Below are 25,902 nucleotides of genomic sequence, written 5' to 3'. Positions count from 1 at the left end.
TCTTCTTTTTGTTTCCAATTGTGATTACCAGATTGAAATCCAATCCAATACGTGAACCAATTGAATACTGAAGAACAGTGAAGACGTTCCTCTTGCGTATTTATTGAATAAATTTTTGTTGAATTAACGTGAATACGGAGTATATTGCCCGAGAACACAAGTGGTGAAATACAATTGAATTAACATCAAGAAATGGCTGAAGAAACTGCAACTACTCAAACCAAGCCAGTTATCGAAGATAGAATCTACATCGGTAACGTCGACTTTAAGGCTACTGAGGAAGAAGTCAAAGAATTGTTTAAGGATTTGAGCGTGTATGTATTTGATATTTTTTTGCCATCATAAGATGTGGCTGGCTGGCTAGTTGGGCGAGAGGTGTTTATGTTGCCGAGCAGCGCTACAGTTGTAGCAATACATAAATTCCGAAGCAAAGTCCAGATTGCATGTCCTGGTTATAAGTGATAAGTTCAATTACTAACAATTCGTTTAGAACTGATGTTGAAATTCCATTCAAGGAAACTACCCGTGGCGACTCCACTTTTAAGAGACATTTAGGATTTGCCTTTGTCCAATTCGAAACCAAGGAAGATGCAGACAAGGCAATTGCTGAATTCAATGGAAAGAAGCTTCAAAGACGTAACATTTTCATCAAGAAGGCCGTCCCTCCTCCAACGGAAGAAGAAAAGAAGGAACGTGCGGAAATCTACAAGGCCAAGAGAGAAGAATACTTGAAAGAAAAGGCCGAAAGAAGAGCCGAAGCACAGAAGAAGAGAGAGGAAAGAGCTGCTGCTGGTGAAGATGGTGAAAAGGCTCCTGATGGTAAACCTTCTACTGATACTATTTTCATCACCAACTTGGATTACAAAGTCACCCATAAGGTGTTGACATCCTATTTCAAGGACTTGAAGCCAAAATGGGTTCATGTTCCACTTAGAAAAACCCACAACCGTATCGCCCACAGAAGACCATTCAACCGAGGAATTGCTTTTGTTAAGTTCCTTGATGAAGAAACGCAAAAGAAGGCCGTGGAAGAATTCAATGGCAAGGAAATCAATGGCAGAAATATCATTGTTGACATTGCTGTTGATGCTAGAGTTCCAAAAGAAGGTGAACTTGATGAACACCAAAACGGGGAAGAAGAGGAACACAACGATGAAAAGGATTCTGGTGAAGGCGAGAAGGAGGAAGAAAACGGAAACTAGATGAATTGACTTTATCATTCCCAAGTCAATGCTTAGCATTGATTGACATTTTTATTACATTTTCCATTCTTCAATTTGTCTAGTTTATCCGTACTTCTTAATGTGTCAACTTTTATTTCTCTCTATTTCTCCTCTTTGTTGGGTTGGGCTTATTTGAAGTTCAGCCTGAATAATACTACAATCATCTATGAATCCCACAAAATTGAATCTCTTTATATAAATATATATTTATATGCTGGTGATAACCATTTGAGTTCTTGATTGAATGATCTTATGGTTATCTACAAATGACATAGTAATTTGTTTAATAAGTGTCGATAGTACTAGGTGTTCCAGGTCACCTGACCGATGTGACTGCTTTTTTGTTTTCACGTGACTTTCTCAAAAACCCTCAGCAAAAAATCTCAAATTTTTCACTATAGTTTTGGAAGAGTATAAGCTAGAAGAACTTGCTTGTTAACCAAGAACTATATTGAATAATGGGTATGTAAACGCCTATGAAATAGTGTATACGTTGGTGTGTTGATATGTTGAGAATGCATACAATAATGTCTGAACCTGAGAGAGAATGTGAATTACAATACGTGGCCTGCAGTGGGTTGTAAGTTGAGCATGAAGAATGCTTATACTGTCCAAATTCTTAGATCAACTGTAAGAATTGCATGAGATCGTAGGGTACAATAAGAATACTTGCATTAGTCAGTGTGCAACATATCATATCATATCAAATCCAATCCAACACGCACTTTTGAAAGAGATTATACTAACAATGTTACAGGTAGAGTCATCCGTAATCAAAGAAAAGGTGCTGGTTCTATCTTCACCTCCCACACCAGATTAAGAAAAGGTGCTGCCAAGTTAAGAACCTTGGATTATGCTGAACGTCACGGTTACATTCGTGGTATTGTTAAGCAAATCATCCACGATCCAGGAAGAGGTGCCCCATTAGCCAAGGTCGTCTTCCGTGACCCATACAGATACAAGTTGAGAGAAGAAACCTTCATTGCCAACGAAGGTGTCTACACTGGTCAATTCATTTACGCCGGTAAGAAGGCTTCCTTAAACGTCGGTAACATCTTACCTTTAGGTGCTTGTCCAGAAGGTACCATTGTTTCCAACGTTGAAGAAAAGGTTGGTGACAGAGGTGCTTTAGGTAGAACCTCCGGTAACTACGTTATCATTATCGGACACAACCCAGATGAAGGTAAGACCAGAGTTAAGTTACCATCTGGTGCCAAGAAGATCATCTCTTCTGACGCTAGAGGTGTTATCGGTGTCGTTGCCGGTGGTGGTAGAATCGATAAGCCATTATTAAAGGCTGGTAGAGCCTTCCACAAGTACAAGGTCAAGAGAAACTCCTGGCCAAAGACCAGAGGTGTTGCCATGAACCCAGTTGATCACCCTCATGGTGGTGGTAACCATCAACATATTGGTAAGGCTTCTACTATTTCTAGAGGTGCTGTTGCCGGTCAAAAGGCTGGTTTGATCGCCGCTAGAAGAACCGGTTTATTGAGAGGTACTCAAAAGACCCAAGATTAAACAGGCTGATTCTTGAAGTTTGATTTCTTTTTGTATTTATAGTTAAACAGGGATTCTACTGGAAAGTAGAATAACTATTGCATTATATAGCTTCCTTGCAAGGAATTGTAAGTTTGCGAAGAATATATATATACTAATATTGGAATATATTTGTAGATTGACAAAAAAAAACACATCCTCTTACAAAAGTCTGGGTGCGTTTGGAACCTTTGTCTAACATCTGTCTAATGCTTGCTAAGGCTAGTTTAACCGAGTTTACAGGACAACAGCCAATGGAATCTAAGTGTAACCTTACTATGATGACATTAATAATGATGATAAAGTTATTTGGAGAACTTGCGTACAGTTCCCCACCCTACTAGTATCCTGTATAGCTTGAACGTAGTTGATGGGGAGGGGTGCCAAGTGCCGTAATGTAATATGTGGCTATAACATGAACAAACTATGCTATACGAAGTGGGGTAACTAAAATGAGTCAATTAACGAAAAGTAAATATAAACACATAATTGAGTGATTGTTATCACTTATTAACTAAAATTGACTTCTTAGTTTGGTGCCGTGCCTTTGGCGGAGTCGGATCGATTTACACACATTTCTGATTAACCAGCGAAGTTTCTACCTAAACAACTCGTATCTACGACAGACATGTTTAACTGTGGGATGCTGCAGCGAATCGTTTACCTACTCTAACTGTGTACAATAGACATCAGGTAAAGTTTTCACCGACAAACGTACACAGCGCAACTCGTTTGTGAAATTGTACCGAGATTACTATAATGGCTTTTTATTGCCTATTGTTCCCACTAAAAATATCGCATCCCTCATATAACTAATTTTGCACCAAACTATTTTAATAGGTGAATTTCACCTCTGTCTTCCCTTGCTCTTTTCATCAATTAGTCATTAGCTTTGTTATTAACTTATCCATCAGTACTATATTAGATTAATACCATATTTATTCAATCCTACTGTCAAACTATATCCAAACTATTTATTTTTTTTTCATTTTCAGCATCTTACACTCATTGCATATTAGGTAATCATGTCTAATACTAGCACCACCATATGTCCGTTTTGGCACTATGATGACATCACAGACTGTGCAAAATATAATTTGCAATTATATCCGGCTGCAATAGTCGGATTAGTATCGTTTGCCATCTTACTCGTGAAGTCCACCTTTTCCTACGTTAAGTCCGTGAGAAGATCCTACCACGACTTGCCGGAAGAATCCAAGCCACTTTTAGACGTTGCAACCAGCTACGGGTCGGCCACTCAAGAAAGCATATCGGAACCATCTGCCAAGAGCCAGCATTTTGATCTCGCAAGATTGCCAGAGACAAACGAAGATGGAACTCCCCATGGAACTGTAGAGTTGGTCTACAAGAGCATTCTGGAAAGAGCCAGGGTATCTATTGAATATATCCTTGTTATTGCCGCATTAGCACTCCACTTATTGCCATTTTTTGTTCACGCTATTGCTCGTGAGTTTAAACACGCCAAGTATGTACCTTATGTTCAATCTGGATTATGGACTTATTTGTTTTTGATATGTACTATCAGAATTGTCAATTTAAAGAGAGTTTCCATTAGATTGCCAAGCTTATGGATCCATTCAACTGCCATCTATTTTTTCAACTTCTTTCCAAGTTTGTTCACATTCAGATCGGCATTGGTGCACCATGGTCTCAAATCTCAAGTTAGACAATACTACATTGTTGAATTTGCCATCAATGTCATCTTGTTGTATTTGAATTTCACTGCTAAAGTTGGTGACAAACCATCTCAATTATATCGAACTCCAGGTGTTGAGCCATCTCCAGAAAATGTCTCCAGTATTGCCTCGTTTATTGCATATAGTTGGATAGATAAAATGATCTGGAAAGCCCACAAATCTCCATTAAAGAATGAGGATATTTGGGGGTTAAGACAAGATGATTATGCTTTGCATGTTCTTAAGGGATTTGAAGCCTCCAAGTCAACTTTCAGATTCACATACAAATTGTTTGCCCACTTCAAGTTTTTATTTGCCATCCAAGCATTTTGGGCTGTGTTGGAGTCCATGCTTGTTTTTGGTCCTTCTTTACTTCTTAAGAAAGTTTTGGAGTATGTTGCTGATCCTGAATCCATTCCACAAAACCTTGCCTGGACATTTGTCTTGTTAATGCCGGTGGTTAAGATGGCTGATTCTATTTCTTCCGGTTGTTCGTTGTTCTTGGGTAGACGTGTTTGTTGCAGAATGAAGGCAATCATCATTGGTCAAGTCTATGCCAAGGCTTTGAGAAGAAAAGTCACCGTTACTGAAACTATGGAAGATGAGGAAATTGAGCCAAAGACTGATTCAGATGAAGGCAGCAAGAAGGAATCTAAAAAGACTGCAGAATTGGGAGCAATCATCAACTTAATGGCCATTGATGCGTTTAAAGTTTCTGAAGTTTGTGGTTACTTACACTTTTTTGTTAGTGCCATTCTCATGATTGTTATCTGTACTTTGTTATTATACAGTTTGCTCGGATGGAGTGCGCTTGTTGGTTCTTTTGCAATTTTTGCACTTTTGCCAATCAGTTTCAGTCTTGCCCGTTGGTTAGGACGTTTACAAAAGAAGATGTTAAAGGTCACCGATGCCAGAATCCAAAAGTTGAATGAAACTTTCCAAAGTATTAGAATCGTCAAGTTTTTCGCTTGGGAAGACAAGTTTTTTGAAAATGTCATGGGGATTAGAAATGAAGAACTTTACTATTTGAAGTTCAGAAGTGCTGTTTGGTGTGCCTCTGCGTTTGTCTGGTTCATCACTCCAACTTTAGTTACTTTACTTTCCTTCTACTGTTATACCATCATTGAAGGTAAGCCATTGACCGCTCCTCTTGCGTTTACTTCCTTGTCTTTATTTACCTTGTTGAGATCTCCATTGGATCAATTGGCCGATATGACATCATTTGTTATCCAATCCAAGGTTTCTCTTGATAGAATTTCCGATTTCTTGGATGAACCAGAAACTACAAAGTACGATCAATTGAGTGAGAAATCCGGTAATCCAAACGCACCAACTATTGGATTTGAAAATGCCATCTTGTCATGGAACTCCAAGTCTGCTACTGATTTCAAATTACGTGATTTGAACATTGACTTTAAGGTTGGGAAATTGAATGTCATTATTGGTCCTACTGGTGCCGGTAAAACTTCCCTTTTACTTGGTTTATTGGGGGAAATGGACTTGATCCTGGGTCATGTTCATTTACCAGGTCTTATACCTAGAGATGAATTAATTGTTGATCGTCATACCGGGTTAACTGACTCGATCGCTTACTGTTCTCAATCGCCATGGTTATTGAATGAAACTATTAGAAATAACATTTGCTTTGGTACTCCATACATCCAAGAAAGATACGATGCTGTTGTTGACGCTTGTGGGTTATCTCGTGATTTCCAAATTTTGAGTGCTGGTGATGCCACTGAAATCGGTGAAAAGGGTATTACTTTATCTGGTGGTCAAAAGCAAAGAGTTTCTCTTGCCAGAGCCTTGTATTCCAACTCCAAGCATTTACTTTTGGATGATTGTTTATCTGCTGTTGATTCCCATACTGCGTTGTGGATCTATGAAAACTGTATTTCTGGGCCATTGATGCAAGGCAGAACTTGTATTTTGGTGTCTCATAACGTGGCATTGACTGTTCAAAAAGCGGAATGGGTTGTTGTTTTGGAAAACGGAAGAGTCAAGAGTCAAGGTACTGCCGAAGAATTATTAGCTGCCGGTGATTTAGGTGATGATGATTTGGTCAAGTCCTCAGTTTTGAGTTCTCGTGAACAATCATCTACCAATTTACAATCGTTACTGGATAAGAATGCTGATATGAAAGCCAAGGCTGCTGCGATCGACACGAAGTTGAGAAAGATTCAAAGTCAGCAAGAAGAAGTAGCAGCCAAGACCGACGGTAAATTAGTTGAAGAAGAAAACAAAGCTGAAGGTGTGGTTGGGTCCGATGTTTATCTCGCATATGCCAAGTATTTCGGTGGTTGGTCTACCTGGACATTGGTTGTTATCGCATTTGTTGTATCCCAAGGTGTATTTATCATTCAAACATTCTGGTTGAGAAAATGGTCGTCGGAAAGTTCAGCTGTGGAAGAAATCACTATGCGTGCTACTCAATTACAACAATCTTATGTTGTTCGTTCATTGATTAACCCTGTTGTTGCTTCATTTAACGCCATTAACGCTTATAAAGAAGCACATACCACTCTTTATTATATTTCCATGTATGCTGTTATTGGGTTTACCTACGGTTTTGCCTCATGTTTCAGGCTTTATGTGACTTTCTTTGCCGGTATTAAAGCTTCTAGCAGAATTTTCGAAACTGTGTTGAAAAAGATTTTACGTGCCAAATTGAGATTCTTTGATAAGACACCATTGGGACGTATTATGAATAGATTTTCCAAGGATATCGAAGCTGTTGATCAAGAATTGACTCCATTTGCCGAAGGGGTGTTTATGTGTTTGGTCCAATGTGTGTCTACTTTAGTCTTGATTACTTTTATCACACCTGGGTTTTTAGTATTTGCTGTCATTATTTCCTTCCTTTATTATTTGGTAGGGTATTTCTACCTTACTTTATCCCGTGAATTAAAGAGATATGAATCGATTACTAAGTCACCAATCCATCAACATTTCTCCGAATCGCTTAATGGTGTTGCCACCATCAGAGCTTATGGTATTGAATCTAGATTTATGAAGCAAAACTTGAAAGCAATCGATGCTAACAACAGACCATTCTTTTACTTGTGGGTGGCCAATAGATGGCTTGCATTCCGTATTGATGCCGTCGGGTCTATGGTTATGTTGTGTTCTGGTATCTTTGTCTTGTTGTCGATTGGGAAGATTGATTCTGGTCTTGCTGGGTTGTCCTTGTCTTATGCCATTGCATTTTCCGAAAGTGCACTCTGGGTGGTTCGTCTTTATTCCACCGTCGAAATGAATATGAACTCCATGGAAAGATTGCAGGAATACCTTGATGTTGAACAAGAACCTCCTTATGAAATTAAGGAGACTGAGCCAAGATCAAGCTGGCCGGAACACGGAAGAATCTCGGTCAAGGATGTTTCATTGAGATATGCTCCAGAATTACCTCGTGTTATCAAGAATGTTACGTTTGACGTCGAACCTTGTAATAAGGTTGGTATTGTTGGTAGAACTGGGGCTGGTAAGTCCACTATCATCACGGCATTCTTTAGATTCTTGGACCCAGAAACTGGGTCAATCACTATTGATGGTGTCGATATCACTTCTATTGGGTTGCGTAACTTGAGACAGGCCATTACTATCATTCCCCAAGATCCTACCTTATTCAGTGGTACCATCAGATCCAACTTGGATCCATTTGGCCAGTACACTGATGTACAAATCTTTGAAGCGTTGAGAAGAGTTAATTTAATCAGTGCCAGTAGCCAAGTCGGAACTTCCCAGTCAAACGATGAAAACCAAAACAAGTTCTTGAATTTGGATAACAGCATTGCTGAAGGAGGAGGTAATTTGTCTCAAGGTGAACGTCAATTGATCTGTCTTGCCCGTTCGCTTTTAAAGAACCCTAAGGTGATTTTGTTGGATGAAGCCACCAGTTCTATTGATTACAAGTCTGATGCTATGATTCAACAAACCATCAGAGAAGAGTTCGGCACATCCACCATCTTAACCATTGCCCATAGATTAAGAACTATTATTGACTACGATAAGATTTTGGTTATGGATGCCGGTAGGGTTGTCGAGTATGATAATCCGTATGTGTTACTTACCGACCAGTCTTCGTTGTTTTACAGCATGTGTGAGAATAGTGGAGAGTTGGATTCGTTGATTAGATTGGCCAAGGAGGCATATATCAAGAATAAGAATTCTCTTAGAAAGTAGTTGTATAGATTGCATAATAAACATTGAACGTTATTTAACTTTTGCAGCCATGCAATAAGTACAAATTACTTTGAGAATTGGTGTGCATATTGCGTGCATTATGGCGTAATTAGCAAAACAAAAAAGAAAATTGATAACGCGCAGTTTGTAAAACTTTAGTAAAAATTAGCGTTATCAGCCACACAACACCAGCATATATATATATAACCGCACTTCATAACCGGAATTTTACAAATGCAAACTGGTGATTCTCCACGCACGCATTCAAATTCCAACTCTAATAAGCCCCTTCCTGCTATACCTAAGGAAGTTATAGAAATGCAGGATATAGATAAGACTGACTATAATGAGATCGAAGAAACCGCATCATCAACATTATACGACGAGCCGAGTATAGTACCAGGGAAAGTCTCGCACTTGCAAGACCTAGAAGACCTACCTCAAGGACGACATCTTGGGCTATTCTCTACGATTATTCTTTTTGTGTCTAGAATTCTCGGCAGTGGGATATTCAGTATCACCGGTGGGATATATGCTGACTGTGGACAATCACCGGTCTTGTTCTTCTTGGCATGGTTTGTGGCCTGTGTGGCTTCATTTGGCGGGCTATATGTGTTTTTGGAAATGGGATCAATCGTACCGCGCAGTGGTGGGGCCAAGGTGTTCCTTGAGTTCATATATACCAAGCCGGAATTATTGGCACCGGTGGCATATTCCGTGTATTCGGTGATTTTTGGATTCACGATTTCTAACGTGTTGGTGTTTGGCGAATATTGCATACATGCTATGGGAGTTGAACCTACCGATTTGAATACAAGAGCCACCGGACTTGTGTTTTTATATTTTGCTGCATTTGTGCATGGTGTTCATGTAAGTCATGGAGTGAGAATTCAGAATATACTAGGTGGATTGAAACTAGTACTATTAGCAGTGATGGGATTAGCGGGGATATACGCCATAGTATTCCCACAATCACTCACCGGAATAGAAAATCAATTACACTGGTCAAACTTTTTCACCACTAAATCCGAAGTCAGTGTGTCTACTTTCGCCAGTGCTGTCATTAAGGCCTCGTTTGCATTCAGTGGCTGGAACTCCGTTCATACCGTGTCCAACGAAATCATTGACCCCGTACGCACATTCAAGATTGCCGGTCCTACGTCGTTGGCTATCATCACTGTGGCTTACTTATTAACCAACTGGGCTTATTTGGCCGTGATCCCCAGCGAAGAACTCGTAAACAGTCATACACTTACGGGAGCTATCCTTTTCGAAAAGATATTCGGTAAACGCATAGGTCAACAATTTTTGACATTTGCTGTGGCATTATGTGCCGGTGGGAACATCTTTGTCGTGCTCTATACCATCTCTCGGGTAAGTCAAGAAGTTTTCCGTGAGGGCTACTTGCCAGGTTCGAAATTCATGTCATCCAATTGGCCATACGGTGCGCCATTGCGCACCCTCATCTTAAGTGTGTCCATCACTACTGCCATTGTGTGTCTTTCCCCTCATGGAGGGGATATTTATAACTATATGGTTGCGTTAGAGGGATACCCGCAACAAGTTGCCATTGCATTGGTCGCCATTGGGATATTCATTGTTCGTAAAAGGCATCCTGATTTACGTGCACCTATACGAAGTGGTGTCGTGGGTACATTACTCGTTTTTTTTATTAGTTTATATTTGATCATTGGTCCATTCGTGTCAAAGCATAGTCCAAATCCACCAGGTCTCGAGAGCTGGCCGTCATATGGAATCACAGGGACCATTGCCATATTAGCATGTATATTATTTTGGGTTTTCAAATTTAGATTATTGCCTAGGTTAGGCGGGTATGAGTTAGTTCAAGAAGAACGTCAATTGCATGACGGGTTAACTATTAAACAATGGAATAAGGTATACCACTATTCGCAGTTATAAATTTTTGCAATCGGATCAAGGGAAGTCTTAATCGCCGATAATGAAAGTTACAGATACAAGCACAAACTTAATTTGCTCTATTTAATAAATATACAATAACGTAAAAGAACTGAATTTGATTATTCCTTGGAAAAGTCTCTTCCGAATAAGTAAACCTTCAACCAATCAACAGAAACCAAAACTTGGTTCTTGACACTCAAACACATGTAAATGTAAGCACTTCTCCAGAATAAGAAGGTAAGACCACCACCAGAGGAAATGTTACTCCAATCACCCCAAACCAAATCAGCAACAGCCTTTTCAGAACCAATGTAGGCTAAAGAACCTTGGTAGTTGTAAATAAAGTGTGGCAACTTGTTTTCCAAACGAGCCAACTTCTTGGTTAACTTGTCAGTTTGTTCAGGAGAAGCAGTGGTGACAGAATGTTTAAGAGATTCAACTTGGTGTAATTTTGCAAAGTAATCAGCAAGGAATTGACCTTCTTGGAAGGCAACTTGGGCAGTTGGTGGGTACTTGGTAAAAGTACAATCACCTAAAGCGAAAACATTATCGGTACCATCCAATTTCATACGTTCATCAACTAATAACCCACGACGAGCATTCTTTTGTTCATCAACCTTGGAAATCAAATCACGAGTGAAGTCTCTTGGAGCATTACCAGTGGCCCAGATCAACATACCATATGGAATTTCGTAAGTTTCGGAAGAACCATCGGCTTTCTTTTCGGTGGCAGTCAAACTCTTTTCGCTGACCTTCTTAATCATGGTGTTGGTCAACAAGTTAATGTTAGTTTCCTTGAAAACCTGCTTAGTATATTCAACTAATGGCTTACTGAAGGAGTTCAAAACATTTGGTAAAGCTTCAACCAAGGTAACCTTTAATTCGTCAGCAACTTCAGGAACCCACTTCTTTAAATCTTGGTCAATGTAATCTTGGATTTCACCAGCGGCCTCAACCCCGGTTGGACCACCACCACAGACAACAACGTGCAATAATCTGGATCTATCCGGGTGGCCACGAGGTAAGATGTTAGCGGCTTCAATGACATCCATTAATCTCTTCTTGATGGCTACAGCATCGGAAACTTCCTTCAAGAAAGTGGAGTTTTCAGCAACACCTGGGATACCAAAAGTGGATGGTTGAGCACCAACACCGACAACAAGATAATCATAGTTTAAAGTGGTAGTGATTTGTTCAACACCGGTATATTCAGAAACAGTAGACTTGGAAGAACCAGTATCCTTACCGGAGTGACCAGAGTGGACAGTGGTGGATTGCTTAATGGTAATTTGGTTTTTCTTTGGGTCAATTTCAGTGGCTTCGGCTTCCAAGTAGATAACCTCACCAGGAGCTCTTCTGGTGATGGCTCTAACTGGTTCAATAATAGACTTGACATCGACGGTACCGGTAGGAACAGAAGGTAACAATGGAGTGAAAAGGAAGTAGTTTCTTGGAGAGACGACAACGACGTTGTACAAAGTGGTGTCCAAGTTCTTCAACAAGGAGATGGATCCCCAACCAGAACCTAAAATGACCAAAGTCTTCTTCTTTGTTCCATCTGGGAAAGTTGGAGTTTGCTTGAGTTGGTTAGCAGGGTATGATTCTTGGTAAATCTTGTAACCGACAAATCCAATTGAACCGACGGTAGCGGCAATGGTGGACCAGACAGTGAATTTGACGGCTCTTTTGAAAATGCTTGGCTTTGGAGTTGCTACTTTTGGAGCCTCATTGAAGAGTCTTCTTGATTGAGATAAGAATCTCCTAGACCCAATTCTACCAATCATGGCTTAACGTGAAGATAAAGTATAGAGTTAACGCTAAGAAAAGCAAGATACGAATTTAAAAAAATTGTGAGAAAATTGTGAGTTTATATATCGAGCCAATTAGTTTGTCTGTTTATTTTTTTTTTTTTTTTAGAAAAAGTTTAATTAGAAGCAGACACAGAAAAAATTGTGACCGTTATGAATGTAACAAAAAAAAACTGCGTTATTTCTCATTCATTGTGAAATATTAGATGTGATAAAAAATATTTAGGTAAAATTATTGTTCGAGAGAACGGTAAAATTTGGCTGACTGTCCAATACACATGGCAACTCAGCAACAGAAGGTTGAATCAATTTTTTCATGTTTGTGTTCGATCGGAGTTTATTACACCGAAAATTAGATCTGAGCAAATCTGCCATCTTCCGTCTCTCCGGTTCAGGATTTGCTGGACAGTTACTCATTATATATATATGTGTGTGTGTGTGTATGTGTCTATCTATCTCCACTTATCTTCCTTGTCACCTCCACTGATAGCAAGTGGGGGCGTGTTTTACAGTGTGAAATTCGATGAGAAAATTTTTTGCAGCAGGAACAAACGAATAGTTTTTCCATGTCCGGATCGGTGGAACTTTTGCTCTGCACTCCGAGGCTTTTAACTATTGCGCCATACAGACTACATTTTCCTCGTCAAATGACATCGTTCCTACATTAAACATCTACTATACACCATCAAGAGGCTTTCGATACTTCTAAAGGCCGAAATATTGAATAATTATCGGGAAAAGTGGTAAACCATTGTCGTGTTAATTTTTTTCTCTTTAAAAAATATTTATAGAAGAGGGGAAAATTCCATTGCGTCACGTGCTGTGGATGTAATGGCTGGGCTGGCCTGCCGCTGCTGTTGCTACTACTGCTATGCAAATCTATCGAGTATTCAAAAAGGCACCAAAAAGATCCAGCTGCTTGCAAGCCAACATTCATAATATCTTACATGACTATTGCCAGTCCCGAATAGTTGCGATGAGTAAATCCCTCATATCAGTATCCCCCCGCCCCGCTTGCCCTTGCCCCCAACTAGACTTGCTGCCATCACTGCATTAACCGCGCGTTAAATTTAACCAATTAATACCTCACCAACTTATTTGATCTGGACTTAGATTTAGACTCGAGTGACACCACACATTACAAGAATCCTCCTACTCTTTCTTCGTTCCAACGATTCAATTTCTCTTTACGATAATGATAAACTCGTCTATTTGCTCTAAATCTCTCGATAAAATCACTGAATTCACCATTTTCTTTACTATCCCCAAAATCAAACTTCAGCTCATCTTCAGTCAATTTCGCAAATTTATGTTTCAAGTTCTCAGAATTGAAATTACTCGATAACAATTGATACTGTATTGTTTCCAAATTGACAAATTCTTGATATATAGTGGAGATACTCTGGATTTGTTGGGTGATCTTTACGATCAACTGTTGGTATTGCTCAATCAATTGGGTAATGTCTTTCAGGAGCAATTCATCAACAGTGCTTAATTTCTTGAGTAGTTTGCTTTGATGGTGTTTATACGCTTCAAGTTGTTTGATGTATCCTTGGATTAGCTCCTTGTTTTCGACAAATTCTTTGATGTTGGAATTTGGCAATAGTTCGAGATTCTTGGGAAGTGGAAATGCATTCAATTCCGAATCTTGAAGTGGATTGAGTGGTGGTTGGTGATGAAGTTTCTCCATTGTGCTGGGGTGGATATGTATGTCTGTCATATTTTGCTTGCTTGCTTGCTAGTTTGTTTGTTTGTTTATGTTGTGGAGTTAGCGGTTGCCACTTTTTTACGCTCGTCTGAAAGAGTATTGGCTGAGAAAATTGCAAAAATTCACCATATCATAATTGGCATCAACAAGCAGAATTCTGAACTCTTGTTTATACTATAATTCAAAATTGCCAAGTTTCCTACAGTTGGGTAAATTTTCTATTTCATATTAATCATTACTCTATAAAACTCCAATAAAATGCTAAATAAATAATTAGTTACCAATTCTCTTATCAGCCCAATTTCTAATTCTTTCACCATACAAATAACAGAAAATTGGGAATGGAACACCTAAAGCAATTCCAATAAATGCACACATAGTGTTAGCCCAACCATAGCCTAACTTACCATACATCTTGTTGGCAAACAAAGGGAATGCAAATCCAAACAAGGATCTGAACAATGCAGCAGCAGCCACAGAACTAGCAGCGTATCTTACATTCATGTCAATCAAATAATTTTGAGTGGTTTGGAAGACACAAACTAACCCAAAACTAAACAAGGCACTTCCAATACCAGGCATGATCCAATGCAATTTCTTTTGAGCGGACCAACCAAACCAAATCAATCCAACTGGGATAAACAAGGAACAGAAGATGAGACAAGGTAATCTGAACTCTGGTTTTCCTTCACCGTTATTTCTGACAACCAAGTATTTGTATACTTTGCCAATGCAGAAGGTCCAAAAGACAACACCCAAAACGAAACCGAAACCCATAGGGAGATACATTAACCCAATAATGTTTTTCTTGAATCCATATTGCTCACCAAAGATTTCTGGAAAAGTGACAATCATCAAGTACATGAACCCATAGGTGAAGGCCATGAATGAACCAAGTCCCACAATCATGGGATGCATGAATAACAAGGTGATTGGACGAATCATGCAATGGATCATTTTTTGTAAAGTTGATTCACCAGCTTCTTGCTCCATCATTTCATAAATAGTGTGCAAGTTGTCATTGCCGGTTTCTTTTCTCAATTTATCAGCCTTGCGCTTTAACAAAGTTGGTGCGTATGTTTCCTTAAAGAAAATAAGGGCAGTGATGAAGACAGTACCGTTAAAAATACACAACACGTAAAATACCCATCTCCATTGCAAGTTGACGACAATGAATCCAGCAACCAAAGGGGCAATGACTGGTCCCAACAATGGAACAAGGGAATAACTGGCCAAAGCGACATTTCTACCATTGGCATCAAACATATCGGAAATAACACCAGCACAGACATTCATGGGGACACATCCGAAAATACCAGCCAAGAAACGGAACACCATCATTTCAGCGGTGTTTCTAGAAAATGCACATCCAAGATTGAATAAAAGACTCATTAAACAACTTCCATCAAGAACTAGTTTACGACCGATGTTGTCGTGTTCACTCAATGGTGCAATTATAAGGGGGCCAATGGCCCATGCAAGAATTTGTATAGACACAACCATGGCTTGTAATGGAGACCCAGATTCTATATTGAACTCCTCACTGATAAAACTCATGGCTGGGGAAAGGATAGATGATGACATTGGTGCGACAAAGGCGTAGAAAGAAACAAACATCAACATTATGACTTTAGTGCGAAGGTCCCAGTTTCTTGGATTAGCTGGATCTTGTTCATCCTCCCATGTGATTAATTCTGGATCGATTTCGGTAAACTCTTTACCATCATCAGGAATGATAATTTTCTCTTCCTGAATCTTTAAATCATCGTGGGGGAAGTTATTAGTGGCAATCTCTGATAAAACTGTGGCTCTAGTTTGGGTACGTTTAATTTCAATTTTTTCATCAGGTAAAGCTCCATAAATGTGATGGACGGAAAACTGATCGATATTACTAGAAACACTGTTGGATCTGGGACGGAATATCGAATCTAGGGATTTTCGTACTCGTCCTTGTCCTTGTCCTTGCTGCTGCTGTTGCTCATAGTTGGACACTGTGAATGCTAATACCTCATTGGAATCATTCGAAGATGAAGATTCAAGTTCGCGATTATATATTTCAAGAGACTCCTTAGATTTGTTCATTATTACTTTACTTTACCATTTTTGAAATTTTTTTACAAAATTACGGGATATCACTTGAAATATATACATCTATAATCAGAGCCACTGCAAACTGACAAATCTCGGTTATAGGAGTGAACTATAGGAAGGGCTGCATCTCGGAATGATATAGTTGCCGAAGAATTTGCAGCATTTTCCTAATTCTTCGGCCTTCGATGGGCTCGGTTATTCACGGAGTTTTCAGTTTACATCCACACATCAATACTTTACCAGTGAAAATTTTTTCCTCGGAGTGGTAAAAAATAGATCTCGGGTGTGCACGTATCTGTCAAAGCCCAATCTTTTGCCGTGTCATTCGATGGATTGTGTTAGATAACCGCTCGGGTAGATGCGGCACATCTATGTAAGATTTTACTACGCAATCACCTAATAGGGTAACATTTTTCACGCGTTTGGGTGTGGAAGGGGGTGTTGCATAGAAAAGCTAAGGCAAATACTAGAAACTAAGCCTACACAGTCCAAGTGTGGGTATGTGGGTATGTGGCATGCGACTAGATAGCGCGGCTGTTGATACCTGTAAACGGTGTGACGGAGTTATATGCGGTGTGTGTATTATTCTATTACTTCCTTAACTACTAAATTTCTGACCGTATGCTTTACAATAATCATCACTGGCTTGCATGGCACACTTGTTGTTATAATCATACCCTCGCTGTTGGAAAATTGAATCATTATCAATGACAGAAGAGTCTTCAAACAATGAAGGCAATTTCAAAATATAATTCAACAACCCCTTGACATGGACTATACTAACATCAGAATCGGCTGCGGAAAGAGTGACCCCCATATAATCATTTATAATGACATCTCCGAAAATATTTGATCTCTTGAAACTACCAGCCTTTTGCTTCATAACCTTGGCAGCTTTTTTATCCGCGATTTCTTCATCGGTTGGAATTCTATGGAAGAATTTTCTAGGGTACAAGATGTTATCCTTGATAATCCCGGCGATGTCCCAGTAGGCAATCGAGTTTGGAATAAGCACGTTTCTACCTTCACACTGCTTTGGATATTCTTCTTCGATTAAATTACCTTGATCGTCGAGTTTTGGAGTGACCCAAGGTGGGACTGTGGCTGCAAAATCAAAATATTCAGAAACATCTCCTAATTTATAAAAGAACTTGTCGTTGGTGGCATCGTAATCTTCAACCAAGATGATCATGTTTGGACGATACATTGATTCACCACACCCACAAGCATTAAGATGGGCACGGGCCCAACCCAAGTATATTTGACGGTTATCAGGTAATGTAAACTTTTCCTTGATACTGGCTGGTAAAATATCTGACAATGGCAATGGAACCAATTGGGTACCTCCTCTTAAAGGACCAACAAAATCGTAATCATCCTTTTCTGGTTTTTGAAGGAAATCACAAACTGCAGTGTCGATTTCACAAACCAATACTTCAAGAGGCATGATTGAGTAGATGAAGTTTAATTTCAAATCCCCTGGTTCTTGTTGGTTGTCGTTGACCGACTTGATTTTACTAATGAATGGAGTCCAATTCTTTTCAATATTTGCGTATTTTTCCGTACGCTTACGCAACACTTGCATCTTGTTGGAAAATGGCAAGTAGGTATGCATGACACGCTTGACCAATTTCAAATCCTTCATGTTGAAGACAATCAAAGGCTCATCGAATCCTAAGGGGTTGGCACGCAAAACGACACGGGGGTCTTCTGGTCCGTAATAATATTTCCCGTTGGGAACATCTAATTGATAGTCAAATGAAATTGGTAAAATATAAGGGAAGGTTTGTTCTCTAAAATTCAAAATCTTGGACATGATCATTTCGTCAAAGGTTCCGTCGCTTCTGAGACCTTTCTTTAATACCTGTTCTTCAAAGGGAACCTCCAAAGACATTGTGGGAATTTCTTGCCAGTTTGTGTCGAATAATTGAATGTAAAGAAAACTGGCAAAGGCCTTGTTGGGAATACCAGTAGGAGTCCACAAGACTCTACTGACCATGTAATGGCAGTTGAACTGGGGCAACCAGACCGAAGAGCCGGCGAACCTAAGCCATTGCTTTTCTTCGGGGATGGTTGGCTTGAACTTATCCTTGGCTTGCTTGAGGATATTGACAAATTCAACATTCTTGTTTAATTCATTCATGAAGATTTCATGGTTGGCATTCAAGTAGCTTTGTTCGGAGACCTCAAACGAATCTTCAAAAAGGATGTTTCTGCACATGTTGGCTTCGTTAAACACGTAGTCTCGAGGTTTGTCGTTGATATACGGGAAGGGGTCGGTGAAGGTCTTTAACGAAACGGTCTTGAAAGGGGAGTCGATTAACCCTTGGGCTAAGGGGAAGGATTTGCTCTTGTCGTATGACGCCAAATGCTTCAACTTTACTTCATCTTCGGGTTTAATCTTGTGGTTGAGTTGGTTGACGTTATCGCCCTTGGACAAGGTATTCGGTAAGTATGATGTTATATGTCTATTCAGGGCTGATATAGTGAGGAAAATGGCGAATAATGCAGCCACTAGAACTAAGAGTTTGGAGTACCTTCTGGCCAACCGTAAGATCAACCTATGCACTGACTTTTCACTATGCATCATGTACTAACTATAGTAGTAAGACTAAATTTTCAGCAAGAACCAAAAGAACTAAACAAAAGTTAGAAAAAAGTCAAGGGTTTTCAAATGAAATTAGCGTTGATGTGTCAAGGGGAATCAAAAAATGGTTTTCATGTTTTTTTTTTATTTTTTTTTTATTTTTTTTTTTTCTATTCCTTTTTATTATTTTTTTTCTCCCTTATTTCTTCGCTTTGTGTGTGGCTGATGAATGAACCCTTGAATTGGTCCTTTGTTGTCAACTGCATTTGTTTGCTGACGCTAGTCAAAGACGTGTTTGTTCACCACGTGAACACAAAGTGCCCCTGGATAGATTACAGTGAGTGGATTAATTGCTACTTTTAATATGCAACTCCGCAAAAATCTGATAATATGACGTTTAAGAGAATAACCGACAAGCTTCTGTCCCTCAGATTGATTTTCCTGCATGCGCCAATCTATAAATAGTGCTGATGTGTACCTAGTAGCTACAGCTGTGAGCTATTGGTCTAAATAAGGTTATATTATTTAAGAAATAACCTTAGATTTTGACTTTATAAGGAAGATCGATAATAACAATGCTTATTGTCGTGTGACACGATATTTTGTATCTGAATAATAAATTTCAAGTGCTAATTTTATGTATTGTTTTTTTTTCTTTCTTTTTTTTTTTACTTTATTGTCTTAGGTGGTTCTGCGTCGAACCTTGTCGCGATTACCCTTTCCGTCCTAGATAGAACCTTGGTATATATGGATACTTTAAGCACAACGGCTAAATTATAGTGGTACATACCAAGTAGTAACATACGAGGGGCTACCCCCCTCAACTTTAAACTTTGACATATGCGTCCCTGCTTAGCCGAGAAATTTTTCAATCTTACTAAATTTTTATTCTTACATTCTTTAATAATACAATATTTCTATTTACTTGTCAACGACTGTTCAATTAGATCAATCGAACTCTCAACCTCATCTATACCCATCCCGCAGCATATGGCTATTAGTTGACAGTATTTGCTCAACTTGTCATTGTCTCCATACTTTGACATAATCAGGTTGTGGCCCTCGCGACATCGCGGAACATCTTTTTCTTGGTTGAAAATCTGGTCCAGTAACTGTCTCTGTTTTATGATTTGCAGCTGCAATTCTTGGGTTAATGCAAATTTGTCAACGTCTTCCCCGTCATCTTGATAGCTGCTTATCAACCGATTCAACGCGGCAGCATGCGCCTTAGCTTTGACTTCCTTATACCTACTCATCACCTCGTCCAAGTCATTGCGCTTTTGCAAATATTGAAACGTCAAATCGTTAATCAACCGATAAATCTCCTCCTGAACTATTTGATTCTTGCTTAAATCAATGTTCAAGTCCAGTTGTTGACTACTGCTCTCTTGGCTACTCTCGTCCACGTTACCACGGCCCTCCTTTTCTAGTTCGTCAATCAAAAAGTCTAATTTAAACAACGACAAGACTTCTCGTTGTGATGCCAACTTGTCTTGGTTCACCTTTTGCAAAATTTTAAAATAGGTTAATATCACTTCGTCTTTTTCGCTCAACTCCTTGTCCACTATATATGCCAACTCTGCCATCTTCTCCGTGATTAAATTGGAAGTGGTGTTGTGGAGATTAACTGCAAGTTTCGATTTGTACAAATTAGCTTCAAACGATTGATTATTGAATCTGGACCCGTTCGCAGAAGAAACTAACAAATGTTCTGACGTGGAAACCCCGCCGTTCTCCTCATCCTGGTCGTCGTCTTTATCCTCCTCATCCAAACGTAACACGTAATTATGACTGGCCAAATAGTCTTCCACAGTGCATGAGACCAAGTTCCGCAAATTGAAATTGATGTATCGATGATAGCTGATAAACACCTTGATGCACTTTTTATTCAAATTATAACCTGCAATATGAAATGCCGTGTTTCCATCGGCATCCTGATGGTTTATAAACTTGGCAATCAACTGTTTTTTCTCTTGATCTCCCTCGGGCTCTCCTTCCTCCTCGTCATTCTCTGTATGTCCTTCTTCTTCAATTATCTTATCAAACAAACATTCCATGTAATATCGCGCGAACTTCTCCTTGTTTGCTTTCTTTTTGTCGCTTTTGTTCCCCTCATGGTCAATGTGGACTATATGATGCAACACCGTTTTTCCTGATGCATCAACCAATAAAATCGACTCCAATAATAGCTGTAAAATCAGAGGAAAGTTGTGCAACTGGTATGAATTATTAAACCGCACAAGAAACATCAACGGTGTTTCACCATGATTATTCCGTATATCTGGAGTAATAAATTCCAGAAATGTCAGGAGCAAGAATTCAATCATGGGTATATTGGCCATGGAGCAGGCCCAATGGAAAAGTGTGTTTCCATCATTATCTATCGGTTGATCAATGTTAATTTTACTCAATGGTTGTGGTGGGTTGACTAGACTTTCTGGAATGGCTGTTCGTGCCTTGTTGTTGTCCTCATCGAGAAAGTATGTCAACAAGTTGGAAAAGTATTTGGAATAGATGTCTTGACTAGACGAGAATCCACTCGGCTGGTGATATTGCTGTAAGCTGTAAGGATCATTTGGTCCTGCTGGTCTCCCTGGTTTTTCAAATGATTCTCGTGAAACTCCAAATAATTCTTTGCTAGTAAGCAAGTCATCATGATGGGATACCAAGGGATGTAAATCGCCATTCCCGCTGGGGTAATATCGTCTAGTACTGCCAGTTATTCTAAAACCGGCCGACTCTTCGTTTCTGTCATCGTCATCAACTTCACTATCCACGGCCTGTAAATCCTCCTGTTTAAGATTCATGTTCATTAAATGAAGTGGGGCATCTTGTTCAGTGTCTTGTCGAGTCAATGCTGGCAACATACCCACGAATGAAGTCTTAATCGTGGAAGCGCCTCCATTGGGGTTATACCCGGTATAATTCCCGGAAACTTGTGGTTCCAAAGGTGTAGTATCTGAATGTTTTAAGGTTGGTGTTTGGCTGAGGGCAACACGTTTAGGTCTTCCTCTTTTTTTGGGTTCAAGTGGAGAGCCAGACTTTGTTCGTTTATTGCCTGCATGCAGTTGTTGTTGTTGCTGTTGCTGTTGTTGCTGCTGCTGCTGCTGCTGTTGTGCTTGTCGCTTGGCTACGTTTAATGCCAGGGCATGGTTGTGTTTGGGAGCAGGTGGGGGAGTTTCAGATTTCCCCTCGATATATCTAAATTCAAAAATCGGTCTTAGTACCTCATACACCCCGAAATTCTTGGCAATCTGTTCGCCAAAGTCGAGCGGAACATACGTCCCTTGATATTTCCCATACCCACCTTGTACTTTCTCGTGGACGCCGATCTGGACATCCTTCTCCAAGATTCGAGTACGTTTGGCCTTGGGGAACTTGGCGATTTTCAAAATGTGGGTGGCATTTATCCATGAATCCAGTTTCCGTCTCATGATTGGACCTTCGGAAGTCACGAACTCGAACACGGGCACGTTCGAATACGTGGCGGAATATATTTGTGTGTTAGCCATTACTTGTTTTTGTTTTTTTCCAAGGGTAGTTAGATGAAATTGGGGGGGGGGGGGGGAGGGGGGTGATTGGATGGGTTTAATTAGAAGCCAGCTAGCTAATAATGATCGAAATGAAGTTGTATATATTGGTATGTGGTTTTATCGTCGTCGAGGCGATTTATCAATTTGATTTATGGATGGAATTCAATGCTGTTGTTGTTATAGTTTAAACAGAGTAAATCCAATTTCATGATTTTCGTTGTTTTTGACTTTTGTATGTGCGAGAAGAGTCGACCACAAAAACCCCGTCAGTTGTATGCAGGTCGCCAATGTCTGTCAATTGCAAGGCTGTTCAAAACCACTCCCCCTCCCCAGGTGGGCCGGTTACACATGCAATTGAAAGTGCAATTGGGTGTAGCCCCATGCAGAAACATACGTGTGTCTTAGACCAAATACGTTGATCGAGTTAAATGTGTACAGTTTTATCGACAGTAGCAGAAAGTCACTATGCACACGTACGTGACACGGCTCTTGATAATGCAGGGGAACGTAGCTCCTCCTTCTACGCCAGTAAAAACAAAAGACACTCTAATTCAATACGGTAGCACCTTCTATACACAATCTAAACTATAATTAAGTTATACTACCCATATCTATCTATCTGGAAGTCACCAAGTCATATAATCGTAAACATGCAAAACTCATTAATAACCCAAATGCAAGAATTAATATGATCCCAGTATTCATATACTTGTTTTTACTTTCTTGGTGTTCTTGCTCGGTATCAAATGGGATGACAATGCATTGATATTGCACCACCAGAAGAAGTTGTCTTCGGTATATAAACGTGCAATCCTCCACGGTGATTTCGTCAGTATGGAAATTCTTGGCGATAACTCGAAGGAAATATCGTATCAAACTTCCTTCAAGGACTAAAAATGCATCACGAAGAACTCTTTGTTCGCCAATTAACCGTTGGCTTGCTTCTTCTAAATAAATCAACTCTTCGTCGGTCCCGGACCAATGCTGGACTAACCGAAGCTGGTTTCTTACTCGCGTAACCGAATGCAATACTGCCCTGCTCTTGTTCAATGCTTCGGGAATTGCCAACCCGCTAAGGTTACTGAAGTTTTCAAACAACAAGTGAGTGCAATTTATCGATTTGTTGGTAAGCTCAAGACCTTCAACCGCGGCATCTAGCAATAATAACGTCACTTCCTTGATGTCTTGGTCAATCCCCCGCTGGTCCCATCTGGCCATGTTCTTCGGAGTAATGGCATCATTGAAATCCTTCTCTAGCGACTCCATGTAGATCTTGGCGGTGATGGCCAACAGATCGACATCACGAAGCGGTGGTATCTTCTTCAATAATGTGGCGTATGTGAATAGGATGTCGTAAAACACCGACAATTCTCGCTTCAAGCTAATGAGATATTGGCCGGTGCCTCGGTAGTACACGCGTTCGAATATTTGAACTTTGGTCATTTGCTGTTGTTGGTGGAAGTCAGCTTGAGTGGTGGTCGGGAAATCGAACGAATCTGCTCGATCTCTGAAGTTGTATGACATTGTCTTTTGTATATGCGTGAGCGAGGTGAAATCGGAGTATTACTAATACGATGTATGGTTCAAACTTTTGTGTTGATTTTGTGATCTGTGTTAATTTCTGGTATAATCAGTCTCTTTCTGAGATATATAATGATCTTTTAACTATTTCAAACGAGTCGATCACAATTATTCTGTTTGATTGTTTTGACCACCTGACTCCATCGGTAAGCGTTCACGATAAACAGGCAAAAAAAAAAAAATGAAAGAAAAAAAAAAAAAAAAAAACTAATTTGTTGTCATAAATTTTACAGCAACCAGAAATAGCCACTGAAATTACAATTCACCACTTCATTCCTTTGGCCACACCAATTATTTCACAATATGGGTGTGTTTAATATCTTCGGAAAAGGTCAGGAGTTTGACCCTAAGCAATTCGAGAAAGACTTGACTGCCATTGTGGAAAAAATTACCAGTACTAACCAACAAATATCGGGGCTACGGTCTAGAGACAAGTCTATTAAACGAGCGCTAATTCAATACTTGACTATCTTGTATGTGCTTGTATGCACCTACACTTACACCAGAATACCCTATAATACCGTAGGACGGAACATCATAGCGAGGTTTATTAGCGGACAAACCCCAAACCAATTGTTGGTAACGGTGGCGTATCCTGTGGTGGCAATATTTTTTGTCAAATTAATTCACTATTGCTTCCAATGGTTAATAAATGGGAGAACACGCAAATTGGAAGCACTTAAGAAGAAACATAAGGATAAGATTGAGGAATTAAAGAAAATCTCTAATTTTAACACAACTAGTGAATTGATTAACAAATACGACAAACCAACACAGCCACAGCAACAACCGCAGCATCCACAAGCTCAACAACAGCTGCAAAAGAGCGAAAAAGCTCAGCCTAGCCGCAATACAAGGCCAATGTCACCACTTGAGAAGCAAGCTTTAAAGGAATTAAATCTCAAACAAGCACCACCTTCTTTGGATCAGTTGCAACCGCCAAAGAGAAACTTACAAGATAGACTATTGGATATACTTATAGGATCAGACAATAATGAGTCAATTGAGAATAGGTATGCATTGATTTGCTATAATTGCTATACCCATAACGGATTGGCTCCTCCAAATACAACCGATCCTATCCTTGTCAAGTACCAATGTTGGAAATGTGGGGTCATGAATGGACAGGACATGCTTCTCCATGAAATGAGCAAGCTAGACCAACAAAAGAGTAAAGAAGATCTACCAGAAGCGCAAGAGGAGAAGGAGGAGGAGGGGGAGGATGATGATGATGCTAATGAGGACGACTCTAAAACTGCTACAACTCCAGAGTCGCTGGTTGAATCTAAAGAGGAAATACCAGCCGAGTCAAATTGATTGCTAGTTTGTGTATAGTTTGTAAATTTAAATAAATGTTCGGGTTATCTCAAAAAAGGTATATTAAATACTAAATACGATATTCATACTCTAAACTTAAGACAAGTCCATGATAGCATTGACCATGTCACCGTCGTGCTTTCTTAAAGCCTTGACAGCCTTGGCTCTGGAAACTTGGGTTTGTTCAATGATGATGTCAATGTCCTTTTCGTCTAAGCCGGAAGCATCAACTTCACCTTCTTCGTCATCGGCTTCTTCTTCCTTGTTTTCTTCCAAGGTGGCCTTTTCCAAGTCAGCAGTGATATCTTCTGGAGACTTGTCAGCAGTAGCAGCGTCAGCGGCAGCCTTTTGTAAAGCTTCTTGTTGAGCTTGTTGGGCTTGAGCTTCGGCAATTCTCTTGTTCATGTCATCAACCTTGGCTTCACCAAAGACAACATAAGTACCAGCAGCAGATCTGTATACATCTGGGGCGTCAATGGCGTAAATCAAGTTACCCTTTTGCTTGAAGGTAACACGAGAAATACCCTTGATTTGCTTCAAGTTCAACTTCTTGATCAATTCTCTGGCCTTCTTTTCATTCTTTGGGATGACATTGACGTCAGCACCTTGTGGGATTTCTTCAACGGACATTGTTAGTTTTTGTTATGTATGACTATATATGAAGAAATAAGGGTTGGCAAATTTAAATTTTTCAAAAATTCGTCGACAAAACTTTTCTC

General features: G+C 39.7%; 12 protein-coding genes across 12 annotated transcripts; 5 read left to right on the top strand and 7 right to left on the bottom strand. All coding sequences in view use genetic code 12, as the record gives it.

The window, feature by feature from the left end:
- Positions 1-16: 16 nt before the first annotated feature.
- SBP1 (Sbp1p) lies at positions 17-1,508 on the top strand (the record flags this gene model as incomplete). Its single annotated transcript, XM_007376286.1, has 2 exons — positions 17-314; positions 491-1,508. 2 exons carry the CDS (start codon positions 193-195, stop codon positions 1,200-1,202), a joined length of 834 nt encoding a protein of 277 aa, XP_007376348.1.
- Positions 1,509-1,660: 152 nt separating this feature from the next.
- Positions 1,661-8,678, top strand: SPAPADRAFT_72349 (uncharacterized protein; the record flags this gene model as incomplete). Its single annotated transcript, XM_007376284.1, has 2 exons — positions 1,661-1,685; positions 1,981-8,678. The coding sequence occupies one exon, from the start codon at positions 3,785-3,787 to the stop codon at positions 8,636-8,638; it is 4,854 nt and encodes a 1,617-aa protein (XP_007376346.1).
- RPL2B (60S ribosomal uL2 domain-containing protein) lies at positions 1,682-2,741 on the top strand (the record flags this gene model as incomplete). Its single annotated transcript, XM_007376285.1, has 5 exons — positions 1,682-1,685; positions 1,709-1,719; positions 1,798-1,803; positions 1,847-1,853; positions 1,981-2,741. The coding sequence occupies 5 exons, from the start codon at positions 1,682-1,684 to the stop codon at positions 2,739-2,741; spliced, it is 789 nt and encodes a 262-aa protein (XP_007376347.1).
- Positions 8,679-8,872: 194 nt separating the features above from the next.
- On the top strand, positions 8,873-10,558 carry SPAPADRAFT_51564 (uncharacterized protein; the record flags this gene model as incomplete). The annotated part of the gene is made up of 1 exon (XM_007376283.1): positions 8,873-10,558. One exon carries the CDS (start codon positions 8,873-8,875, stop codon positions 10,556-10,558), a length of 1,686 nt encoding a protein of 561 aa, XP_007376345.1.
- A 119-nt stretch (positions 10,559-10,677) lies between these two features.
- Positions 10,678-12,342, bottom strand: NDE1 (NADH-ubiquinone reductase (H(+)-translocating); the record flags this gene model as incomplete). The annotated part of the gene is made up of 1 exon (XM_007376282.1): positions 10,678-12,342. One exon carries the CDS (start codon positions 12,340-12,342, stop codon positions 10,678-10,680), a length of 1,665 nt encoding a protein of 554 aa, XP_007376344.1.
- Positions 12,343-12,839: 497 nt separating this feature from the next.
- SPAPADRAFT_62174 (ESCRT-I subunit protein) lies at positions 12,840-14,283 on the bottom strand (the record flags this gene model as incomplete). Its single annotated transcript, XM_007376281.1, has 1 exon — positions 12,840-14,283. One exon carries the CDS (start codon positions 14,054-14,056, stop codon positions 13,505-13,507), a length of 552 nt encoding a protein of 183 aa, XP_007376343.1.
- A 64-nt stretch (positions 14,284-14,347) lies between these two features.
- Positions 14,348-16,156, bottom strand: SPAPADRAFT_141554 (uncharacterized protein; the record flags this gene model as incomplete). The annotated part of the gene is made up of 1 exon (XM_007376280.1): positions 14,348-16,156. One exon carries the CDS (start codon positions 16,154-16,156, stop codon positions 14,348-14,350), a length of 1,809 nt encoding a protein of 602 aa, XP_007376342.1.
- Positions 16,157-16,190: 34 nt separating this feature from the next.
- Positions 16,191-18,863, bottom strand: BMT7 (Bmt7p; the record flags this gene model as incomplete). Its single annotated transcript, XM_007376279.1, is given in 2 exon segments — positions 16,191-18,812; positions 18,827-18,863. The coding sequence occupies 1 exon segment, from the start codon at positions 18,750-18,752 to the stop codon at positions 16,764-16,766; it is 1,989 nt and encodes a 662-aa protein (XP_007376341.1).
- An 806-nt stretch (positions 18,864-19,669) lies between these two features.
- Positions 19,670-22,264, bottom strand: MBP1 (transcription factor; the record flags this gene model as incomplete). The annotated part of the gene is made up of 2 exons (XM_007376278.1): positions 19,670-21,458; positions 21,492-22,264. 2 exons carry the CDS (start codon positions 22,262-22,264, stop codon positions 19,670-19,672), a joined length of 2,562 nt encoding a protein of 853 aa, XP_007376340.1.
- A 557-nt stretch (positions 22,265-22,821) lies between these two features.
- On the bottom strand, positions 22,822-24,027 carry SPAPADRAFT_62170 (uncharacterized protein; the record flags this gene model as incomplete). The annotated part of the gene is made up of 1 exon (XM_007376277.1): positions 22,822-24,027. One exon carries the CDS (start codon positions 23,807-23,809, stop codon positions 22,901-22,903), a length of 909 nt encoding a protein of 302 aa, XP_007376339.1.
- A 105-nt stretch (positions 24,028-24,132) lies between these two features.
- Positions 24,133-25,232, top strand: SPAPADRAFT_62169 (uncharacterized protein; the record flags this gene model as incomplete). Its single annotated transcript, XM_007376276.1, has 1 exon — positions 24,133-25,232. One exon carries the CDS (start codon positions 24,170-24,172, stop codon positions 25,181-25,183), a length of 1,014 nt encoding a protein of 337 aa, XP_007376338.1.
- Positions 25,227-25,833, bottom strand: EGD2 (Egd2p; the record flags this gene model as incomplete). Its single annotated transcript, XM_007376275.1, has 1 exon — positions 25,227-25,833. One exon carries the CDS (start codon positions 25,811-25,813, stop codon positions 25,280-25,282), a length of 534 nt encoding a protein of 177 aa, XP_007376337.1.
- Positions 25,834-25,902: the final 69 nt, after the last annotated feature.

The sequence above is a fragment of the Spathaspora passalidarum genome, assembly GCF_000223485.1.
Source record: "Spathaspora passalidarum NRRL Y-27907 unplaced genomic scaffold SPAPAscaffold_5, whole genome shotgun sequence".
In the NCBI taxonomy this organism is placed as follows: domain Eukaryota; kingdom Fungi; phylum Ascomycota; class Pichiomycetes; order Serinales; family Debaryomycetaceae; genus Spathaspora; species Spathaspora passalidarum.
Note: the sequence above shows the minus strand (reverse complement) of the source record. Positions and strands in the feature narration are given on the sequence as shown.